The sequence below is a fragment of the Polypterus senegalus genome, chromosome 2 (assembly GCF_016835505.1).
Source record: "Polypterus senegalus isolate Bchr_013 chromosome 2, ASM1683550v1, whole genome shotgun sequence".
Taxonomy (NCBI): Eukaryota; Metazoa; Chordata; class Cladistia; order Polypteriformes; family Polypteridae; genus Polypterus; species Polypterus senegalus.
In genome coordinates, this window is record NC_053155.1 from 72857260 (window position 1) to 72877680 (window position 20421).

At 40.1% G+C, this 20421-nt stretch overlaps 1 protein-coding gene across 1 annotated transcript in view; it reads right to left on the reverse strand.

Annotated features, from left to right (window-relative positions):
• LOC120523031 (interleukin-1 receptor type 2-like) overlaps positions 1 to 20421 on the reverse strand; it is a 49184-nt gene that overhangs the window by 19570 nt on the left and 9193 nt on the right. The window contains exons 3-8 of the mRNA XM_039743959.1: positions 18964 to 19210; positions 18216 to 18396; positions 17945 to 18119; positions 15889 to 15948; positions 9529 to 9658; positions 6161 to 6306 (exon numbers count right to left, since the gene is read on the reverse strand). Coding sequence (XP_039599893.1) covers positions 6161 to 6306; positions 9529 to 9658; positions 15889 to 15948; positions 17945 to 18119; positions 18216 to 18396; positions 18964 to 19210 — 939 coding nt within the window. The remainder of the gene's footprint in view (positions 1 to 6160; positions 6307 to 9528; positions 9659 to 15888; positions 15949 to 17944; positions 18120 to 18215; positions 18397 to 18963; positions 19211 to 20421) is intronic.

Sequence of the window (20421 nt, forward strand, 5' to 3'; positions counted from 1 at the left end):
CATCCGTCCACAAAACATTCTTCCAATAGCCTTCTGGTTTGTCCACGTGATCTTTAGCAAACTGCAGACAATTTTTTTTTTTTTGGAGAGCAGTGGCTTTCTCCTTGCAACCCTGCCTTGCATACCATTGTTGTTCAGTGTTCCCCTGATAGTGGACTCATGAACATTAGCCAATGTGAGAGAGGCCTTCAGTTGCTTAGATGTTACCCTGGGGTCCTTTTGTGACCTCGACTACTATTACACGCGTTGCTCTTGGAGTGATCTTTGTTGGTCGACCACTCCTGGGGAGGGTAACAATGGTCTTGAATTTCCTCCATTTGTAAACAATCTGTCTGACTGTGGATTGGTGGAGTGTAGTGCCACATCCCCACTGATAGTGGTTTCTAACTCAAACATTGTCAAATCGGTTGGATTTTACAGGAAATGTAAGCAGAAGTACATGCATACTATACCCTAAATGGTGAGGAATACTGACAGCTGCAAAGAAAGAAAGAAAGAAAGAAAGAAAGAAAGAAAGAAAGAAAGAAAGAAAGCTGTTTTGACTTTGTAAATGAAGGAGTGACTCATCAAACTTTGCAGGCAACACAGATGTCTGTTTGACATTTTGCATTTCTTGAAAAAAATCATGGGCTGAGACTATGGCTTTTTCTAATGTGGTCCACATTGATTGGCTGCTTAAATCGGATCACACTGAAGTATTTTGCTACACAATATGAAGTATGGAATTGTGATGGACAGTTATGAGGAATATTGTAATCAGTCACCCTTTCCCACAATTCCCAATCATTATATAATAATCATTTGACAATCTCAGAGGCAAAAAGGTTCAGCAACTTCAGGTGTTAAATCTTACTTGCTGTCCAACTAGAAGTACCACAGAAAAGGACTCTTTCTTTATCATATGATGCAGGCCACCAGCTCCCAGTAGGGATCCTTTGGCCCAAGCTCTTCTCCCAGTTCTAGACGAATGAATGAACCTTGTGGCTTAAGGGATCTTTATACGTCCTTCTGCCATTCTTTGGGTGTAGGAACACCAGGATAAAATTCTAACTAGTTGTAGTTGTTGACCTAGCATTCCATAACCCAGATCGGTATAAAATTATGTGTCACCCAAACCCGCATTCCTTCCACTCCCATAACCTTAAAGGAAAAAAACATTTTTACCTGTAGAAATCAGAGCTTCTGTTCTTTACCATGGAATGAGGCTGTGGACTTTCTGCAAGCTTTCACTGACTTTGATTTGATATGCAGTAACTTGTTAATCACCAAGGCGAAATCGTTTTTTCACGTGACCTTTGGAGGTCAGAGCACATGGTCAAGCAATTGTACACCAATCCTGGACTAGTTTCATGTTGCGGACTTTGCTTAAAGGTCCAACAGAGTAGGATCCATTCTGGCAGTAACACACGATGGCCTTAAATGAAAAACCCAGTTTATCCAGCAAGGAGACTTGTGTTGCCTTCTAGTAGCCAAAAGGGCAGAGCTTTACAGATTCAGCCCTCTCACATTAAATAGAAGGACAGTCTTTCCTGCAAAATAGCGGGTCCCCTACATTCCAGGATCCTGGTGAATCTCCTTTCTGGCCACCACCATCTCTCTCTTGCAATGATATGCCATTTAATTCCTAAGATCCATACATGCTAGGAACTACCAACTCACAGCAGCATGTATAATCCTACTGGGGCACACAGGATCTCACTGTCATGACAGTTTTGATCTTTTAGAATAATTTTGATCAAAGGATATTTTTATAGCCTACTTAAATCTGCTATTGTCTTTTTCTTTCCATTGTTTCTCTTTCTCCTTTGAAAAGAAAACATAAATCTTTATAGCATCATTCTAATCATCTTCAGAGATGTGGTTGTTCCTTCATGTACTATATTGTTTCCAAAGAATCTTACATGCACTCAGACCAGGGGCCTCATGTATAATGCTGTGTGCAGAATTCACACTAAAACACGGAGTATGCACAAAAGCGGAAATGTGCGTACTCACAAAAAAACCCAGATGCACAAAACATACTATTTGTTGGCTTATGCAGTGGCATAAGCACCAAAAGCATGGCGTGGCACAGTGCCCGAAATAAAAAAGAAGTGATCAGATATCACAGTCAACATGAAAAGGAGAATCACAGCTCACCATCTGTTTATTCTGTTTCAGAAAATGTTACAAAAGCTGACCCCTGTGTGATGGGCAGGTGGTGATGATGCTGCTGTGCCAAGTATGTCTCACACACCTCTGCCTCAGAAACCATTGGGAGGCCATATGGTTTTGTGCTAACGGACTGTTCTAGTGTCACAAAATGCAGTAGCGGATGCTGCAAGTGATGTGGCCAATGAACTAAGGAATATAAGGGCTGTATGTGTGATATTGACCACAATTTCAATGAATTGGTTAAAAAAACAAATGCTGCACCTGATAACCTGTTTTTACATTCTGCTAATTACATTCAAACAAAGTTGTCACTCTGTCCGGTTTGGCTGATCATTTGGTGGATCAGGGTCAGGTTCATCATAGCACATCTGTTCAGGTACATGCCTGCACAATGCAACACACTATAGAGCAGCACATTAATAGAATGGAAAAGAATTCTATTTACATAAGTAAATTCATTCTCGGAAGGCACCTTTATAGTGTAGCAATGGCACTGAGCGCCACAACAGATTGATTCTCTGCTCTTTACATGGCTATTTGACGTGACTTACTATCTTTAAAAGAACTGCTTGCCTTTGGCTGCACTATTTGTAAAATGAACCTGCAACTGTATGGAACTGCCGTTTTCATAGGCTCTCCAGCAATAGATGATAAAAGGTGATTCACCCCTGGCTGATGTAACTTGTCCAGCACTGTTGCAATAGCAATATACGTGCAGCTGACTGCTCTGACTTACATTTACTGACTTACATTTGGAAAACCAGACGTTGTTGTGAATCGCGCTTTGATGTTTCACAGTTCAAACACAGTGTAAGGAAATCCTATATATCTGACCGACAAGCGGATAAGAACATCCTGTAAAGCTGGCATGGCACGACTTTGTGATGTTTGTGAAATACAAAATCAGTCAGCAAGTTCACATTGAAAAGCTCCTGTGGTTAAAAACCAGAGAGTGGACAGAACTTGCAAAGGAGCAGGTAGAGCACAATTTCTCAAAGTCTGCCTTTGAAAAGCTGGCACCAGTTCAGCAAACAGCACCAAGAGGATAACTCTTTGAAATCGAAGAAGCAAGTCATCATCTATAAATATGAACTGTCTTCTAATTCTTCCATTTGCAATGTCTTCTAACAATGCTAAAACAGCTATGGTAGTTGGAATAGTTTGGCCATTCCATTATATTGAAACAGAATGGTTACAATCAAGTGAATTAAATTTGTAAACAATATGTAATTATTGTATTTGATAAATCCTGCTTATTTATGAGAATAGGAAAAAGAAAGGTAAATGACACAGACACAGTAGCACTGCATTGATGCTGGATGCCGCCAATTTGCAAAACTGTCCAGAAACTGCATACGCAAGGAAGGGGGCTACCATGAAAATGTGTGTGGCTTTACACCAAGTTTAGTTTTTATACTGTACATCTCAAAGTGTGCAAGGAAACGACATAGTTGACATTTTTGTGTGTATGCACTGTTTATAGATGAGGCCCCAGAACAGAGCAGCAGAAGTTACTGTGCTATACAACATATTTCTAGCAGACCACAAACTTTACCATCCTCAGTGCTGAAAACATTTGTCATGACATCATTACATCTTGCTACGGCCGTCCCAGTGTCTCATTCAAAGTGTACATACTGCTAGAGTTTATACACATACTAGTCATGATGACTACATGACCTCTTATGTTTTGTAGTGTGCAGAAAAAGGCCAATTTAGAACCATCTTCTGGAACTTTAGGTCTTGTCCATTATGAGAGATGAACAGAACTCCACTGGCAGTGGTGTTATTTTGCTTTTTTTTAATATCATCCAGAGGTATTCTGTATTTAGTCAACCCAAGATGATTTAATTACAAGTATATACACGTAAATACAAGCATAAGTGGCAGTGCAAGGGTTCAGAAAGTGAAAGAAAATGTATATAAGGCTTCATCAAAGTCTAAACTGGGCTCAAGTTCAAGTTCACAATACGGCCTGCCAGAGACTGATTTGGAAGAAACAGGCAAAGGAGTGGATTTACCAGGACCTCATACTGCAGCATCGGTTCCAGTTAAGAGTGAAAGTGGGAGCCAAACTGAAAGTGAGGTGGGCGATTAGAATTCAATGATCTTAGGTGGATTATCAGAACTGAGCATGGCCTGTTTATCCCCACTGTCAACTACTGCCAATACGAAGAATGAGTCTACAGCAACAACCTCAAACGGACTCACAAGTCTGCTATTGGAAAGCAGAGAAGGTGAAAACAAACTGTCTGAGCTGAAGGTAATGATTGCCACACTCAGAGGGAATATAAATGATATAAAGAAAGATATTCTACTCAGTTTAAAGATGATAAGACACATTCTAATGAGTTTTTTGACGCATTACAAATACCACAGCTGGATACTCTCAGTGCAGAGGAATTGGACAAACCTCTGAAAGTCTTAAAATTATTAGATGCTATAAACTCACTCCAATGTAGGAAAGCAATGGGCACTGATGGGTACCCAGTGGAATTTTAGAAAATATTTTCAAATAAGTTAGCTCCACTATTATTAGCAATGTTTATAGAATCTAGAGACAACAAAATTCTTCCTCAAATTTTTCTTCAAGCATTCATTACTGTCTTTCCAAAGAAAAATAAGGACTTATTACATTGTGCATCAGACAGACTAATTTCACTTCTGAATAATGATATTAAAATTTTCTCCAAAGTTCTGTCTAGAAGGATGGAGAAAGTGCTTCCATCTGTAACATCACACGACCAATTTCAGAAAAGGAGTGGATGGCAGCCATTCACAGAATATAATCTAGCTCCATATGTGCAAAGCATTCAATCATTCAACTTAAAATCTTTTATTGATCACATTTGTCTTGTTTGAAATTGCCCAAAATGAATCTAGGGCAAGTTTCAACCTGTGAACGTTGCAATCTAATTCCAGCCTCACTAAGCCACATGTTTTTGGCAAACACCAAATTAACATCATTCTGAAAAAAAAAATCTTTGAATGCATGTCGGACAGCCATGGAGTCAAAGTCACTCCTAAACAATTAACATCTGTGTTTGGTGTACACTCAGATGGGCTTAAAGTGAAGAAGGACAAACAAACTGTAATTGCTTCTACCTCACTACTAACACTTAGACTTATCTTGCTCAGTTGGAAGAATCCCAACCCATCTGTCATAATTTTTTTTTTTTTTTAACAGATTTCCTCTTGTTGTTGGCTCTCCTCTCTTTCTCCCAGGCAGGGGTTGAATTATGGTTTGATAAGTTTGACATGATTTTATGGTTATTGGAATGTTATATTATCCAAATAATAATATTTTTAAAAAAACAAAAAAAAAAAAAGAAACTACCCTCTGATTTCATTTTTACCCTTTTGGGAATTGGGTGCAAGCCAAAGACCACAAAAAATATACGTCAGATTACTACGCAATATCAGAAAATGAGAAATTACATAAAAAGAAGAAGTTGTTTTTTTTGTGTACATTGAACTAAAAATAAATGAATGGCTACTCCACTGCATTTTTACTGAAACCTTTCAGGGGGAAAAATGAAATATACACTTCATGATAATGTTAAAAATTGACCTCCAAGTTACATTAAATATTATTATTATTATTATTATTATTTTATTACTATTATCATCACATTAACACAGCTGTGACAAACTTTACTTTCATTTAAGCGTTGATTGAACACTTGCCTTTGGCATAGTCAAGGAGAATTCAATGGTAAATGCTGTGTGTATTTTCTACCCTTATTACATAAAATGCACACAGTATAAGAAATGATTCTTTTTACTGTTATGTAAGCCAGCAGAAGAAGGGAAAACCACAAAGTAAATGTACTATAGCAATATTATGGTAAAGAAGTTAAATAAGTGGTGAGAGTTAGTGAAAATTAAAATTGAGTGCAATTTGAAATGCTTTATAAAAATAGTAGAGAATAAACACCATGTAAAGACTTTAGAATTCACGATTGTTTACTTGCTTAGCGCATGGCTTCACGCTGATAACAATTACCTGCAAGCTGAATCTGAAAACCTGAAGTGTGAGATCCAATGCCATTCTTTGCAACGCACTTAAATTCAGTTCTGGCATCATCCTGATGAACACCATCAATGATCAAAGGTACTTCAAGATATTTTCCTTGCACATTTTCAACTAGGCTGTTGTATGTTTAAAAAAAAAAAGAAAGAAACAATGATTGACATTGAATCAAATATATTGAAATATTGCACAGTTTAAATAAATTGTGTCTACAATTAAGCTGCAAGTGCCCACCTGACTAGCTGTGCAAATTACAAAGTGGCATGTGAGGGCTGCACTAGCTCACTTCACGGCCATGAAAATGTACAGTACACATGGCCTGTTACAAGCAGAGCCTGGGCATGAGCCTTTATAGTATAATCATCTCAGTGATCACCAGTCCAGCAGGGCCTTGGAGAAACACTGAACAGAATTGTTTCAGCATTAATGTTAATTATGTTTGACAGCCAGTTTGGGGCCTAAGTGAAAGAAATGTGTTAGTGGTGTTGGTTTTCAGATTTTCCTGTTAAATAAAATACTTTTAGTTCTGAAATATCAGTAACCTGGAGTCAGTATACTGAGATCAATGGGACAAGGTCTATGGACTATGGGAGACCATGACATGGAAATATTGATTGATAGGACATGGAATTCCTCATTTTTGGCCTTTATTTTGGTGAGAAGGGTCAGGCTGTCGAATACTGGCATGCTAGTAGTGGGGCCCACACCATATGTGGATGTAGAGATGAAAACCCACCCACATACACACTTTATTCATTCCTCTTTTCCTGGCATCAGTTGTCTTTCCTCTCTAGACTTTCTCTAAAACTGTTATATCCTTCCTGTGCTGTACAACTTAACCAGATGCATTCTTGACTTGCCCTTGTAATTCAGCATCTTGATCTGTCTTGTTGTTTGATGCAGTTTCAAGTTTCAGATACCCTATTTTGTTGTCATATCTAATATTTTTAACTTGTATTTTGTAAAACCACAAATAATATGGCAGCCCTGTAGTTTGAGTTCTTTGTGCCAACTCTGTACAGGCAATGATCGGACAGTCTTCCAGTTTCTGCATGGATTTTTCTCTGGGTATTATGGCTTTTTTCTTATATCCACAAAGTCATGCAGGCTATCTGGTCATGCTATACTAGCTCCATGAGGGTGTGTGGCTGATGCTTCCATGATGAGCTTCCACCTTTCCAAAGCGCCTAAATTCAAATAAATGGGTTTCAGAATGTTATATAATAGGTAAACCTTACACCTGTTATCTTTTCCCAACTCTGTTCAGGTCCATCAGTAATAATTTGCTCACTCTGCAGTTTCTATCATTCAACACAGTTTAGAGTCTCCATCTATCTAGTGGTTAGAACATAATGATTAGCATTTTAAACTAACTATGGACAGCCTTGGGCTAGTGAATCAATTATGGACCAAATGGCCTCTTCTTGCTTAAACCACACACATCAGCTAAGTGTGCAAAAGGCTTGGAGCAAAATGAATCAACATTTAATAGGAGTGTGATGTTGAGGGGGACACTGCTTTAAGAAAACATTAAAATGATTGAGTTAAATATTATTTTCATAATATTTTTTTAATTAATGTATTTTTTTGTGTTTAAATAAAAATGATCCCAGATGAGAGATTATAGTCTGAACTGAAGGTTATTCATATTTATCTTTAAATGACTTAAAGCCAAGAGAAAAGTAAACATATTTACACACAAACACATGCATACAGTGAATATATGTATGGTCTGGATGGACAGGCAACATGACTGGGGTCAGGGATGATAATCTGTTACGCTGGGAGCACAAGGATGGAGACACAACCCAGCCAAGAAGGTCCTCAGTTTCTGTCCCAGTCGGGATGATCAAATAATAGATGGACAAGCTTGAACAATTTGTCCTCCAGCAGTAGAGGTGATCCCCTAGCTGGAGCCCAGTGTTTAATGCCAGCAGGGTTGCCTGGGTATTGTAGTATGGATGGGCAACCCTGTTGAGTCTTTGGGTGCTGCAGGGGAGTGCTGTGAACAACCATGTTTTGGGGAGCATCCATATGACCTGGAATTGGTCATGAGTCTAACATAAAAGGAGCCTCTCTGCCTCATTCGGCAGAGTCCGAGTTAGTAGGCAGAGAGTGAAATTCACATGGAAGAGTAGAAGGAGCTGAAAAAGCAGAAGGCGCTTTTTTAATGACAAGTTCATTGTTGGATTCTTTAAAAGCCTGTCTCTGCATTATAAATACCTTTTATTTTATCCCTATAGATAAATATATATATATGAAGTGTGGGCGGCACGGTGGCGCAGTGGTAGCGCTGCTGCCTCACAGTTAGGAGACCCGGGTTCGCTTCCCGGGTCCTCCTTGCGTGGAGTTTGCATGTTCTCCCCGTGTCTGCGTGGGTTTCCTCCCACAATCCATGCAGGTTAGGTGGTTTGGCGATTCTAAATTGGCCCTAGTGTGTGCTTGGTGTGTTTGTGTGTGTCCTGCGGTGGGTTGGCACCCTGCTCAGGATTGGTTCCTGCCTTGTGCCCTGTGTTGGCTGGGATTGGCTCCAGCAGACCCCCGTGACCCTGTATTCGAATTCAGCAGGTTAGGAAATGGATGGATATATGAAGTGTATAAACATATGTAGTGTACTGTATATAAACAGGAGAAATAAAACATTGATTTTTAGATCATTGGGTATTGCCAAAATATTTGTTGGCATGTCTATTTTATGTTCCCATTTTCAAGTTCTCCTTTCAATTGCTTTTTTTGCAACCTTCTAACGCACGTGCTTCCTCCTTTAATGTCACCTTTGAGTTCTCCTTTTTACTTTGTGTAGTGCCTTAAAAATTCTTCCCCTAATTTCTTAATCAATCATTCATTACACTTTCAACAGAAGCTCTGTAAAAGTTTCAAATGAGTACCAGATCCCAAGATTTCACCCTTTTAACTGCACTAACCACAAACCTGCAAATACCAAAATACTTACAGTAACTTTTATTTAATGATATTAATATGTGCAATTTTGTAATAGAGCAGAAATGTAATTTTTCATTTAATTATTTAAAAATGATATATAGCTGCACATAAATAAAGGCAAGGAGTAAACTAATATGAAGCCGTGCCAAGCAACCTGTCTCACAGAAGATGAATGACCGCGTCATCCTGTGTAATGAATGCACATTTCACTCTTCCGCTAATGATTTATAAATCCCATACTGCACGTAAAAGTTCACAGACGATCTTACACAATGATGAAAGTTTAGAAATCAAAACCCCAACCACATGAAATGCCCAGATTTGAAATGCAAAATCAAAGAAGTAAACAAGAACATATTAAAGGGATACGCAGGGCAAACATGAATCAAGCTTCTTACATGTTTTCTCCTTCCATCATTCTCTTGCCAACAGAATTGGGGTAGGAATTATTGGCAAACCATTCAATCCGTGGATATTGCAGGCTTTGTGATCCAAAGAACACCCTGCATGGAATTGTTACTTTGGTTCCTAAAGCATATAAAAATAGACATAAAATGTATTAATGGCAGAATGCTTTTTTTTTTCCTTACACCAAGTACACTCTGAAAATGAAAAGTAGAGCAAATCTTAAGTCCTTAAGTCTTTACACTGCCTACTAGCTAAATTTAAGGTTGATTCGAAAACCTTTCTTCTCAAATACAAAATTTTAAATGGTCAGGGCCTTACTTACCTACAGTATCCAAGCCTATAAATGCATACAAACTGGAGAAGACATTACAATGCCAAGATGCCGGTCTAAAGACTCCAAAGATAAAATCAAACAGCATTTGGAGGTCAAGCTTTGAGCAACAAGGCCCAGAACTGTGGAGCGATCTGCCTGGTTGTGTAAAGGTCACCCCAGCATTCAAATCCTGGCTAAAGACTCTCTGTTTCATGATGGCATACTCTGTTTAGCTGTTTATTTTGCAACCTGGCCTGGAAGTCATTTATACAACTACTAGCAAAATACCCGCGCTTTGCAACGGCGAAGTACTGCCTTAAAATTTTTATCAAGAAGAAAAGTAAACCTTTTTAAACTGAGGGAAAATATACCAATAATTATTTGTTAAGGATCTCTTTGTATACCACGTTGTCAGTTCGGCCCTCCGGTTGTAACATGACCAAGCTGTGCGCTGAGCTTACTCTTGAGCATGCAATGTACAGTTGGCCATGTGAAAAGTAATCTCGTCTCAAATCTCACAGCTTGGATTGCTGCTGTCGTAATCGGTTCGAGTTTCATGGTTTGTTTCAATTATGTTAGTATTTGCAGGACTTGTTGTGTTGACATTCAGCATCTGTCAAGCGTTGTAAGCATACAACCGGTTTCATCGATAACTTCGCATTGTCAGAGGTGCCAGGGGCGACGACCCGGCCGGGTCTGACTGGAGGACTCTCCGCTGGCGAGGGGGTGCCGCCACGGCTGACGGAGGCTACGAGGGGGCAAGTGGCTCCAACCAAAGGGGCACGAAAATTTCGGAGGGGGTGCCGAAGGAGTGGGCCCCGAGGTGCCGGTAAGAGGGGGGAGCGCGGCCTGTGCGAGGCACAGGAGGACGCCAGGTGGTGGTGTCCAGGTGGCGTCTCCGCCCCTATGCCTGTTGGGAGAACAGGGCCAGACCCCGGCCTCCCAGGAGTAGGACCCGCTTCGGGGTAAAACTGCCCTCGTGGGACGTGCCGCTCCTCCCGAGTGGTCTTCGCTGGCAGTGGGGCACTGTCAGAGGTGCCGGGGCAACGACCCGGCCGGGACGCCATAAAGACCGGAAGAGGGCGTACGCCCGCCTTGGATCACGTGGGGTCCAACACCCTGGTTGCTTTGGGTGCCACGGGTTGAGGGCATGGAAGCCCAACCCTGTAGGGGCCCGTGGTCACCGCCAGGGGGTGCCCCAATGCCTTGGGAACCCTGGACCCCAGTACTTCCGCCACACCAGGGAGTGCTGGGGGGAAGAAGAGCAAGGACACCCGGAGTGCTTCCGGGGATGCAGCCGGCACTTCCGCCACACAGGGGCGTGTCGGCGGGTAATTGCCAGAACCCACCTGGAGTACATCCAGGTGATAATAAAAGGGGCCGCCTCCCTTCATTCGAGGCGAGAGTTGGGAGCGTAGTGGACTGAGCCTACTGGAGGAGGCAAGGAGGCCTGAAGAAGGAAGTAAGGCATTGTAGCCAGGGCTTTGGGGGTTTGTGTGGCACTGAACTGTAAATTGTTTGTGCAGTCTCCACAGCATCCAGCTTTTGAGAGTTTAAACATTCATAACATCAAAGTGTCCACTACTCAAATCGTCACATGTGAATCTAAGATGTTTAAGAGGCATTGGCGGTTGTCCAAAGGTGTCAAATATTTGGCCATTTTGGTACACTTGAAAGCGACAAACGAACAATTCAGCGGCAGCCATCAACTCACATGCAGATGCATAGGTGAAGGGCTTAAGCATTTCACTCTTTTAGTGCTCCTGTGTAGTATAATTATCTCCTGTACCGTCATCAGTCCACACCTTGAACCTGTCCCAGTCATTCAATACATAAGACACAATGTTCCTCCGGATATCAAGAGTGAGCCTGATATGGCTGTGCAATATGTAACAAAGAGAATGGAAAAGGTAGGTGCCATCTCCGGGAATGGAAACCACTCTGTAAGTGACAGTTTGATCGATGGTGATCACCTCGATAGACATGTTAATTGGGGTACGGTTGGAACAGTAAAGGAAATGGGTACCTGAACAATGTAAACTAAGTCTAAAATACCTATACAATAACTATAATCGTAATAAACGAACAATAAAACAGCGGAGAAGCCATGGATTAAATAAAAAGGCTGCAGTTATCAACAGGGAGACGTGAATCCTGTGGCGAAGCAAGGAAGGGAATGAAGAGACCGGCCTTATATAGGCAGGCAGCCAACAACGCTGGAGGTGTGGGGATGGGGGACCCAACGCCACCTCAAATGACGACCAAGCTGCAGGCTATGGATGTATATATGTACGTAAGTAGGATTCAGTTAGCGTTGGGAACCCACACACCAAATTTCTTGAAGATGGGTCCATAGGTAACAAAGACCATTGGAAAGTTCAATATGGCAGCCGACAGTGGCATCATACCACCGAAAGAAGTAAGTACATCGGTTTTGGTTAGCGCAGTAAAGCCGCCTACCACATTTCGTGAAGATGGGGCCATAAATAAGAAAGTTTAACATGGCAGACGTTGTCAACCGTTATGACTGTTATGTGTAGAATTTCTAAATGAAACCTGCTTAACTTTTGTAAGTAAGCTGTAAGGAATGGGCCTGCCAAATTTCAGCCTTCTACCTACATGGGAAGTTGGAGAATTAGTGATGAGTCAGTCAGTCAGTGAGGGTTTTGTCTTTGATTAGTATAGATTCAAGCCTGACAATCTTTATAAACTGTTACTGACCCTTCGATATTCCACAGCCTGCTGGGGCACCAGGAGGCAGGTTGCTGCAACTGACCACTGTTGAGGTACCCAACATATTGGGAGCCTTGTGGCTCAATGGTGGAAGGGTTCAATCTTCTTTTTTTACATTGTCCAACATGCACTTTTGATAAAACTGAGGGTTAGACAGCCAGTTGGTCAAGGTTTTGAAGACTACAACTTCATCTGTCATTATTAACTATGGAGCGCCAGAGGTTGACTTTTTCCAGTAGTGATGATAATTAGAATTTTAACCCCAAAGCCTCCATGGTCAGCTGACTTTATCTCAATTCTCATGTCAGTAGACTTTAGATGGATATGAGTCGTTGAGATTATTCTCTTTTACTGTGTATTTAATGTAATTTGTGTGTTAGTGTTTGCACCTCTTGTATGCTGTAGCAATGGGGTTAACGCCTTCAGTGCATTCCCTCTGAAATTAGTAAAGAGAGCTATACAAAATACACTGAAATGTTATTACACTAAATGCCAGAATCTACAAAGAATAAATAAAAATCATTTCACAAATAAGTATAATCTCATGAAATCAATTTGTGCTTCCTTTCAATAACATTAAGCCAGTATTGCAACATAAAGGCAGGGACTCAGGTAAGGTCTTTCCAACCACAGTAAATCTTTTTGTTGCAGGAAACATCCATTTTTGAACATACGCGTTCATTACAGGGCATCTCAGTCCCAGCAGAGTTGGATGACACGTTAGGAGTCCTCCATGGACAGTCCATCAAAGAGCATACTATCACACTCATGCTTCTTATGCCAGGTCAATTCGGAGCCACCAACCAGTTTAAAGGACAGGTTTGGAAATGTGGGAGGACGTCGGAGAACCTGAGGAACACATGAACTGCACAAAGGTAGTGACCAGGCCCAGGACATTGATACTGGAGGCACATGCAGCATGTGTGCCACACTGTGATACTTCAGTAATTTTTTATTTTTGGTTTTATCACCTCATGCACAACACAGTGTAAAGGCTTGTTTCAGATGGTTGATGTTTTAATTCCCATTAAGCCAAAATGAAAGGGTAGAGGCCACTTCTACTAAAGCTGCTAGCACTCAGGGTTGAGTAACTTAGAAAGCTGGGACATGATGTTCTGTTCCCTTCTGTTGCATACAAAGGATTTCCCTGCTGCAGGAAATCAGTGTCAAAGATAGAAAGTAAGGCTTCATTGTACCTTTGAACTTTTAAACATAAATACATGTGAAGAAAAACAGGAAATAAGGGGACGTTTATCTACGAGCATCTGTTTCATTTTAAATATACTTCACAGTTTGTGTTTATGGGTCACACACAGGGCAGTTTGTATACACATCACATGGTATATAAATTATGATGGGTTGCCTGGCAACTGATAACAATTTAAAAGAAGATGGGTAATGCAGGCCAGAATTGGTGCCATCTAGTGAGAGGGAACAGACCCAGAGAACAGAGAATCCAGTCCACTTACAGTGTGGCAACACGGGGTTGGTGGTCTTGTAAATGCACAGAGTGACACAGAAGCCGCTTTTTTTAAATGCACCACTGAGTGGAAGAGGGTCCATCAAAGAAATTATTGTAGATGGACATTACAGGAGTAATTAACAGTGGATGTTGTGACTTCAAGAAAAAGAGGCAGCACAGGAAGGCAGTGTTATTAGAAGATGGTCGAGGACTCTGTGGCCGGTGGCACTTAAATTGTAATGATCCACAAGCTGTTCCATACTCAAGCGTCTTTAGTCTAGAGTCAGAAGGTCGGGTGGAACTGGGGTATTACATTCTCCCTCTCACTGTCTCATTGCCAGTATGCCCTTTACCCACCTCAGACTCTTTCCATTATTTGTCGTAATCAGAATATTAATCACCACCCTGGAGCTCTTCTTATCACACTTCACAGTCATGTGTGGGGTTAAAGAGAGGTCTATAAAATCTTGAGGCCATGAGAGCCATCAGACAGCTACTGCAACCAGTTTACACTCAAGTAATTCTTGTATCTAAAAGACAAACCAGGTTAAAAACTTGGTTTATCTCAACCAAGGCCTTGGAAGCTTCCTCCCAATATGCAGCCATTGTCTGCTTTAAGGCACTGACATTCCATCTGATTGCAAAAATCATTTATAAGCTTCCAAAAGAAGCCACTTGCTGATTCACTAAAAGAAGGAAGGACACTGGCTTAAACTGGAATAGTGAATAGCATAACAAATTATAACCAAATGGGCTTGTAAAGATATACTCACTGGAATGATGGAGGATTTAGGATTGGGACATAACATAATAATGAATATTAAGCTGTCATGGCCATCTGTGAAGCTTGTTGGTGGCAAGTACAGCAGTATCTCCCAGGACTCTCCTTTTAAATGCATTTTCATAGCATGCTACATTCACCACTTAAATGAAAGTATCATAGTGACAGACTTAGCAGCCTAAGAAACAGATATGGGCACCACTACTTAAACACATAAATTCCAGCTGTACCACATTCCCTCCTGGCACACACAAGTCTTCCTACGCAATACACTACAATACAATTTCTGACAAGATTTTACAGGTCTACACGCTTTCTAAGTGGCAGAAAGGCAATGAACACACTAGATAACAATGAACAATGGCTGACAACTCTGATCCGTAATGTCACCAAAATACACACAATGTGCCACTTGAAAAATATTCCTCAACTAGTAAAAGTATTGTGCTGATAAGCGAATAATATTTATCTTGGCAAGTCCTCCATATTTTTGAATGCTCTAAGAAGTACATTGGCATCCAGAATTGGATGTGAGTATAGCATTTAGAGACACCCAATCAGATGGTTATCACTTCATTATTTGCGCTCATTAGCCCAATAGAAATGGGCCAGTCTCATTAAGGGTCCAGAACAGCTTAACATTCCCCTCCTTTATTATTCAAGGCTGGCCTAACAAGCAAATGTTGGTGGAGTTCAGAAACAGCTTTTGTAAATAAGAAGCCCTGAAGAGGTTCACAGCATGAAGGAGTTCCAACTTAGGAAATGACCTTATAGTCGATAGCAACACATGCTGCCTCCATACAATACAAAACTTCTTTAATAAAGCTGTTTATTCATAAAAATCCTCTTCATTCTTAACATTACAGTACACTCAGTTTTGTGCCACCAAATAAAGTATAAGTTTCCCTTTTCTTACTGGGGTACACAAAGGAGTGAACTTTTTTCAAGAAAGGATGAGGGTCATAAAGACCAATACCAGACTGGGAATGTGAATCCTATTGGATTTTGTTTTTTAAAAATAAACCCCACCCAGATGTTTGCTGACTGATTTATTGACTTACCTAGGCTGACCTTGATTGTGTTATTCAGTGGATAAACTATACTGGGTTTAATCAGGGGAGCTGAAAAAACAAGGCAACAACAATCAGTGGTTATCTAGTTTCATTTCATTCAGTGCAGTTTGCAAAATTAGAGTATTTATTCAGAGCAGCATTTTTTAAACTATTTCTCTAGACAGCCAGATCAAAAATTAGACAGACAGACAACAGACAAGTTAAAAGACTACAGTCTGCTCTTTTGGTAGATTACATTACATTACATATTCCATGAAGAATAGTTCACGACATGAGATCACTAATATGGTGCATTGTGAACAACAGAAAAAACACTGGAATTGGTGTCAGACTTGGGCGAAGCCTTCAACACTATATGGCAATGGAAGTATTTTATGGGCAGAAGTGAATATGTTGAATAAGTCCGTACAAATTGTAGGTAAGATATGCTGGCATTCAATACGATTTAACAGTATACATCTAAGAGTAAAGGTTACATCAAGTTTAAGAAAACGGCTAAGTGATCTACGCTGACACTGGCTGACTTCTCAGCTTCTGAATGCAATGAATTCTTCCCTAAAGTGACTGACTGACTGTCCTCTACTTAAAGCTGATGTTTGGCACTATCCTGCTAATTTAAGAAGTCTTCCTCAATATCCTGGGAGTCTATGCAGCACACCATTAGTTGTCTTTGTATTTGGTTTACTTTTACATTTACCAAGTAAATATATCACTTACAATGGAACAAAATAGAAGACTGACGCTAAGTCATTCCGTTGAGTTTTTTTCACCCTGGGCCTTGACCTGGGTAGTGGGCTGCCGCCAGTGTTTGAGAGTTGCTGTTGTTTATAATGGTAATAAGATCGTGGTGGGTTGTGAATGGGTCATGATATGTAGTCTCCCCGATGACTGAGATCGATTCCAAACCTACTCTAATAACTGCACAAATTACCAAGGGGGACCACCACCCCATCGATGGGTCACGAAGACACTTACATGGGGAAAAAAAGGTGGATCACAAGAACAAAAAGGCTGAGAAACACTGGTCTAGACCATTTTGTTCTTCCATTTAGCAAAAATGTTAAAATTGTTACTGATTTGCTGCTAAGTGACCTCAAGTGCTGATTGCTGTCTTACTTGACAATTATTTTGAACCGATGGCCCATTCTCCTCTAAATTTCCATATGTGTGTCAGATACAGTACGTTAAAGATGACATCTTTGCTCTGCACTATACAAAATAATTCATTTTTGCTTTCCGCCCTCTCCCACCATAACCTATCATCTATGGGGAAGGAGCGAAAGCTTTAGATTCATCAAAAAATTTTAATCTCTGAATTTCGATGGATCTCAGCATTTTAGGGTCCCTTGATACTGAAAACACTGATATCTCCATGATGAGTGTGTGTTTGTGTGTGTCTCCGTCGGTCTAGAGCTAAAATGGCTGGACAGAAAAATACCAAACTTGAAGCTTAAGCCTGTTATGAGATGAAAATGTGCCGATTAGTTTTTAAGCCAAATCGTGCAAGAGAAAGATGCGCTATACAGGAACCCTCAAATAATGAAATTAATTATGAATTCTTCTCGTCAATTGCTATCGTAATGACTTATTTTATGATCAGAAAGATCAGCATCAGAGCGGTAAATAATAACGGAACTGTTATAGAATAGTTCGGGTAACTTGGTTCCTAGAGCGCAAAGCCTACATGATGCTCACATCCGAATTTTTCATATGTAGGAAATTGACTTTAATGTGTTAAATTACTGCCATAACAGCAATCGAAGGTCTTCAACATCTGTACTCACTGTATTTCCAGATTATAGGAGAATTTCCAATGAAGTTCTTTAGTGACATTATGGCAAAAAATGTTCAAATACCTTTTCATGTAACAAAAGTAATCTATTTAATATTATGCCCGTCAGTAACATAGCACCAAGGCATCCGGGAAAATTAAGAATTTACAGTAAAGCACAAACTCACGGCACATGCTGGAAAGAAATTCTGACAGAGCCATAAAGTAAAGAAGCCTGTCCCGTGATTTCCAGGCTCGGTGTAAGACTTTTACCTAAAATCTGCAGGCTAATAGTCCTTGTCACTTTGTACTGGGTGCTGTTTACATAAAAGGTGAGCTCGCAGGTGTAGTAGCCTTGGTCTTGGGAGTCTACATTTTTAATGAGTAGAAAGCGCTCTCCGCTCCTGTATAGGTGCTTTCCTTCTGCATTAGATAAAGGATTGGAGTCCTGAAAAATGAAACAATTAAGTTTGTGGTCACCTAAAAGCAACTTAACCATACAATCACATGAGAATCGCTTCACAGAAAAAATAAAGTAACATACCTTGTACCATTTAAGATCCAATTTCCCAGCTCTTTTCTTGTACTCCTCTAAATTTGGACAATTTATCATCCCTGTGCTGGCAGCTATAGCTTTGTTAACATAAGCAATGTCGTCAAGATTGTAGCCTTTCTCTTCATACACTGTTATTGAAAGTGTGCTAGAGATGCAGTAAGAAGTGTTCCTACAAGAGAAGTTTTGGACATTTCTTAATAGTCTCTTCAAATACGGGTATCACGCCATTCAGACAACGCAAGTCCCACTCCCAAAATGCACCTGGCGCTTGACAGAGGAATTTTAAGTTTTTTCATTTGACAGGAGTGAAAACCAGAAGCGTGATAAACATGCCATCTCCACACCAGCCAGAACTAGAGACCAGGCCGGTCACTATAAAGATCATGGGTACATCATGGGGTGCACTAATTCACACACACACACACACTAACTCATTAATAGTCAGCTCTAATCTTCATGTCCTGGTGGTTTCAAATGAAATGAGGGTATCTGGAAAAGTAAAACATCCAAATAAAGTGGTAAGAAAGTGAAAACTCCACACAGACAATGCCTAGGGCAGACATTCAGCTCTGTTTCCAGAAGCAAAAGAGGTCTGTGCAATTAGGCTTTTCTCATTTGGTGTTTCCTCAACTGCTGGAACCCACATTCCGGAAAGATCTATTAGACTAGACCTATAGCAGAACCTGGAACAGCTCGGAACAAAGTCAGTGCAGAACAAGTCACAGACAAAATTTACCTCTGCCTGCAAATATAGTTTCCAGAGTCAGTAGGAAGAGTCGATAAGAACCAAAGCAAATCCCCCTCGCTGTGGATCCGCTCTCCGTCGTGAGGTATGACCTGCTTATTATTATCGAGCCATTCAATGCTGAAGCTAGACACGGACAGGTGGGTTTTGAAGAACTCTACAAATGAACACTTGAGCACCACAGCTTCTCCTTCTATGGTATACAATGGCATGTTTGGAGGAAACTCTTGGCATTCACCTAAATAATAAAAAATTCATGATGAGAACACAAAATCAGTTTGATTAATACAATATTTTATACATGCCATCATTAGCAAAAACATCTTATAATGTTTTAATCATGAAAAATAGAACGGTTATTTGCTGAGAAGATGTCGGTGTTGAAAAAAGGCATCAGATTTTAAAAGGCCAGTTTATTAGGTACACTTATCTAATAGCATGTTGTGCCACTTTTACCCTTTCTAACAGTATTTAGTCATCTAGGCATGGACTCTATAAGAGACTGGATGTGTCGTTCAGGTATGTTGAGTTATGTGGAAATGAGTGCATTGTGCAGCTACTTCAGATTACACAACTGCACGGTCTCCTCCCAGACACGCTCAATAAGGCTGCGATGGAGGCATTGAGCAGGCCACCAATGCAATGACAATTTGCTCAGATTTACCCAAATTAGTACCCCCGTTAGGTGATAATACGTGTCTTTTGAAACTTCTGTGTCCATGGAAGACTCGTATTCTTATTTTGTGCTGACAACATCAGCACTTGTCATAGACTTTGACTTCTGTAATCCATCTGAGACAAAGTCCAATGAGTGGATATTCTCTGTGGAATTTGGATATAATGTGTCTGGTTGTAGGCCATCCATGTACTTGCATGCTGTTCTTTGATCCCCCATTACTAGTAGTTTTTTTGCTTTTCACACTATTCTCAGTAAATTTTTGAAAGTTTCTAAGGATTGCCTAATGCTACTAAATCTGGATGTCCAAAGAATGATAAATACAAATATATTCCATATAAAGGTGTGGGAATTATCCTGTGACCCTAACTGGATAGTAATGTATGGCTAACTTTTAAAAACAAAACATTAAAAACTAAACTAAACAGCTTATTGTTATTATTTTAATTTTATTTATATGTATTTATTTTAATGTACTGTACTTCATGTATTTGCTAGATTTTGCTTTATTGTGTATCTTAATGTTGTATATGTCTTGACTTGCTTCACCTTTTTCTTCTAATTTATTTTTCTTTTATTGCACAGCACTTTTTGACTTATTGTCTGTGAAAGATGCTTAATAAATAAACTTTACATGCTACTTACTTTATGTACAAATAAACAATCTGAAGAACATTAGCCACTGTACTTTCCCATATTAAATCCATGTAAAATCTTTTCTATTTAAGCCTTCAACATAAGCATAATCTTTCATTTTTAGCTGTGCAACATTC